Raw genomic sequence first — 3,864 nt, 5'->3', positions numbered from 1 at the left:
CACCCTTGGGGAAGGGCAGCTTCCTCCCAGAGACACTGACTGGTCCCTGGCAGCCTCTCTGATCACTGAGGGAAGGGGAGGGTCTGTGTCTGGGCTAGGAGTCAAGCCTGCATCATGAATCCCCGCAGGGAATTGGTGTCAACATGTGGGTGGGTGGCCATCACACCTTGAGCCTTCAGACCCTCCAGGGAGCAGGGAGAGCACCAGAATGTGGCTGCTGGTCTGGCTAGGGCAGGGGTCTGGTGGAACTGGCCAGCTGGAAGTGTGTGATGCTTGCTCAGAGATTCTGCGCCCCTCCAGGTGGGGGATGGCAGAGACAGCAGGGCATGGAGCCTAGGATGCGGACGGAGCATGAGTGAACCCTCTTTATTGTGCACCCCTGGTGCAGGCACTTGACACCCAGGCCTCCCTGGGTCCCTGGAGGCAAGAGGTCACCACCTTCCCAGAGGAGGCATCCTCTGATGTCTCTGAGCAGGGTCCTGTCCCAGAGGTCACTAGCTCCGTTCTGGGAGAAGGGAAGATGAGGGCTGACCTGCAGACCAGTGCGCCTCAGACCTCCGGCTGCAGGGCCACGCCACTGTGCAGAGGTAGAGAGCAGGCGAGGTGCAGGGGCGGAGTATTCAAGTCCAAGTCCACATGCGTGAGTGCTGCCGGCCTCAGAGTCCTCAATGCTGCAGCCCCTCCTGTCCCCCAGCTCGCAGATGTCCTCCTGTCTCAGAGCCCTGCCGTAGCTCCCACATCCAAAGAGAAAGTCCAGCTTTGCTCATGTGGGTGCCCCTTGGCCACTGCAGCCCATCCTGGTCTCAGCACCCCTTGTGGCATCAGGCACTGATGGGGGAAGGCCACAGTGTGCCCACCCCAACTCAGGCGTCCTGCCAGACACTTCTGCAGGCCCTGAGCACCCACACACTCACATGCACCTGCACATGCCCTGACACGTGAGTACTGGGAGTGCACGCACATGTTCACATGCCCACACTGCGGGCAAACGGGCTCCAGGCAACTCACCTCATTGACACCTAGTGTCTGTCCCCACCCTGCCACCCCCAGGGAAGAGCCTGCCCTGTCTCAGCTCTTAGCCCTATGGGTCTTCACAATGACCGGGCAGCCCCCACTTCCAGGCTGAGCAAGCTGTAAGCACTGGGCCCCTCCCTTCGAGTCTCTGGGGGCTCTGGCCCCTGTGCCGTCTCCCCGACAGCCCTCTGAGATAGAAGAGATCTGGAGACAGACCCTCCTCAGGGGGCCCTGGTGGCATCCAGTTTCCTACACTGAGGTCCCAAGGGAGAACCCAGTGGCCAGGAGCAGGTAGGAGGGCCAAGGCAGGCCCAGGGATACTTGCGCCCAGACTCCTACACACGGCAAGCACACGTGCACATGGTTGTGCATTCCACTGTGTGGGCACCCTCCTTAAGACAAGAGGTCCCGGGCCGCGATAGGGGCTGTCTGGCCATGGGGTGCGGGTGCGCCACTCGAGGAAGAAGGGTGCAGGCTCAGGCCCTTCCACAGGCATGCAGGTGGCCACTGGGCACCCTCACTGCTCGATCTCCAGGCTGCCAGGCGGCTTCGGCGGCTCCAGGGGCTTGAAGCTGAGGACTTCCTGGTAGGTGAGCTCTAGAGGTGGGAGGAAGCGTGAGCTGTGCTGCCCCAGCCCGATCCCCACCTGCTTGTCTGGCAGTGCCACCCAGCCTGGGCCCACCGCCTCTGAGGGCAGCCTCAGTCCAGGGGCTGACAGCCCCACCCATCCTGGGCTGCCCCAGCTCTACCAGGCATACCCATCTCCACCCATCCCACTCTGTTCCCCTCCCAGACTACCCCAGTGGAAACAGGCCAAACCTGTCTCTGCAGATTTCGGCTCGGGAACCCGCACAGCCCCATGCCCCTGCCCACCCTTCCACTCTTCCACTGTGCGCTCCTTGGCCTCAACACTTTCATCATAGGGCTCGGCCTCAGGCTCATCATCCGGGTCGTGATACTGGCTGAAGTAGGCGTGGGCCAGGGCCTCGGCGGCACTGACCCTCTGGTCACTGTCCAGCACCAGCATCTTTCCAAGGAGGTCTATGGCTGCAGGGGTGGTGAGTGGTCAGCTCTGCCTCCAGGCCGAATGTGGAGCCCAGGCTAGCCCCAGGGTCCGTCCTCACCCAAGGGGTTGGCTCCGCGGAAGACGCTGCTGAGGTCCTTCTGGGGCATGGGGGGCAGGGACTGGATGTATGTCCGGGCCTGGGGCACAAAGGACTGCAGGGTTGCTCACCCCTACCTTCCCAGCCCCCACTGGGCAAGGGGCGGGCCAAGGGAAGCCCAGACTCATTCACTCCCGCAGGCCTGGGCAAGGCACAGGTAGGCCTTAAACCCTTTCCCAGGGGATCTGGTGGCTCCAGGTCCTCCCTGGCCCCTCATGCCCACAGGAGCTGGGCCCAGCGTGCTCCCTGCCCCCACACACCCCACTGCCCATGACCAGGGCACTGTCTGAGCTGTCACGTCGCCCTCGCTGTCCCTTCACCTGTTTCCCTGAAAGGGTGGGGCGCCTACCCTGGGCTCTCCCCCACTGTGTCCGTGTTCCCCATGTGTTCCCATATTCCCACACCACCCTCTCCCCCAGCCGGGGCCCTGGTCAGCAGAGGGAGCTGGGGGCCGGCTGGGCAGTGCCTTACATGTTCTGAGGATATCTTCGCCAGAACCTCAGGGCTGGGTGTGCCCACCACCTCCATGATGCGCTTCAGCTGGTCAATGTCTGCACCTTGCTCAGGAAACCCCCGCTGGCCAGCCATGGGCCTCTCCCGGGCCCCAGACCCAGGACCTTGGGGCCCTGCCTGGAGCCTGCCCTCCTACAGCTGAGGATATCAAGCCCAAGGGGGCACAGCATAGGAAGCAGAGGAGGCGAGTCCTACCAGAAAAGGCCAGAGCTGGCCCCTACCCTGCAAGGAGGGGACCCCAGCTTGACCCTGCTCCCAGCCTGGGCCAAGGATACAGTCGTTTCCTGGGAAGAGAGCCTTTCCCTGAAGCAGCTCAGCCATGATGCAGCCCACAGACCAGATGTCCACTGTTGGGGGGACTCCATCAGTGTGCCCACCCTGAGTCAACCCAGGAAACCCACCTGTGGGCCAAAGACTGGCAGAACCTTCCTCCTCTACGTCCAACTCTGGGCAGGAGGAGTTGGTGCAAACCCAGGCCCAGAGGACACCCAGCACCCTCCAAGCTCAGGGTCCTCTGAGGCCCCATACCGTGCCTGTCCCCCAAGGCGGGGCATGCCCCCTGTCCTTGACCTGTGGCCCCACCCTCTCCGGCCTTGACGTGAGCACTGCTGGCCGTGAGGTGCCCTGGCCCTCGGGGGTGGGCAGCACCTGTCTGGTTGTAGTGCATCCAGTTGAGCATGATCTCAGGGGCCCGATACCAGCGCGTGGCCACGTAGCCCGTCATCTCCTCGTCAGCCTGGCGTGCCAGCCCGAAGTCCAGGATCTAGAGCAAATCCCAGGTGCTCTCGGCCACCCTCGCAGGCTGTGGCCGCCGCCCCCGCCCGTGGCCCGCGGGCCTCACCCTGAGCTCGCAGTCCTCGTTCACGGCCACGTTGCTGGGCTTCAGGTCCTGCACGGCACCAGGCGTGAGCGCGGCCCAGGGCTGGCCCTGCGCCCCAGCCCGCACCCCGCGGCTGCGCCTACCCGGTGGATGATCCCGGCCGAGTGGATGTACTGCCGGGCAGGGAAGGCCGTGGTGAGCCCGGCCCCCGCGCCCTCCCCGCGCCGCGCCCGCTCCCGGCTCCGCAGGGCCTGAGGCCGACACGCCCACCTTCAGCCCGCGCAGCAGCTGGTACACCAGGAACTGGACGTGCTCGTCGCTCAGCGCCTGGCACTTGACGATGTTGTTCAGGTC

The 3,864-nt window shown here is 64.4% G+C and overlaps 2 protein-coding genes across 2 annotated transcripts in view; both read right to left on the bottom strand.

The window, feature by feature from the left end:
* MAPK12 (mitogen-activated protein kinase 12) overlaps positions 1-1,013 on the bottom strand; it is a 10,949-nt gene extending 9,936 nt beyond the window's left edge. Inside the window, exon 1 of the mRNA XM_021707572.1 lies at positions 1,009-1,013. Within this exon, the coding sequence (XP_021563247.1) occupies positions 1,009-1,013 (5 nt within the window). The remainder of the gene's footprint in view (positions 1-1,008) is intronic.
* On the bottom strand, positions 340-3,861 carry MAPK11 (mitogen-activated protein kinase 11; the record flags this gene model as incomplete). Its single annotated transcript, XM_008048087.1, has 9 exons — positions 340-1,611; positions 1,888-2,061; positions 2,139-2,217; positions 2,649-2,728; positions 2,966-3,037; positions 3,339-3,453; positions 3,532-3,579; positions 3,654-3,683; positions 3,781-3,861. Coding segments are annotated over 9 exons (759 nt in total), but the record flags the coding sequence as incomplete, so codon positions are not given.
* Between the last annotated feature and the right edge of the window lie 3 nt (positions 3,862-3,864).

This window comes from Carlito syrichta, unplaced genomic scaffold (assembly GCF_000164805.1).
Source record: "Carlito syrichta isolate Samal-C Ts95f unplaced genomic scaffold, Tarsius_syrichta-2.0.1 Scaffold120501, whole genome shotgun sequence".
NCBI classification, from domain to species: domain Eukaryota; kingdom Metazoa; phylum Chordata; class Mammalia; order Primates; family Tarsiidae; genus Carlito; species Carlito syrichta.
Note: the sequence above shows the minus strand (reverse complement) of the source record. Positions and strands in the feature narration are given on the sequence as shown.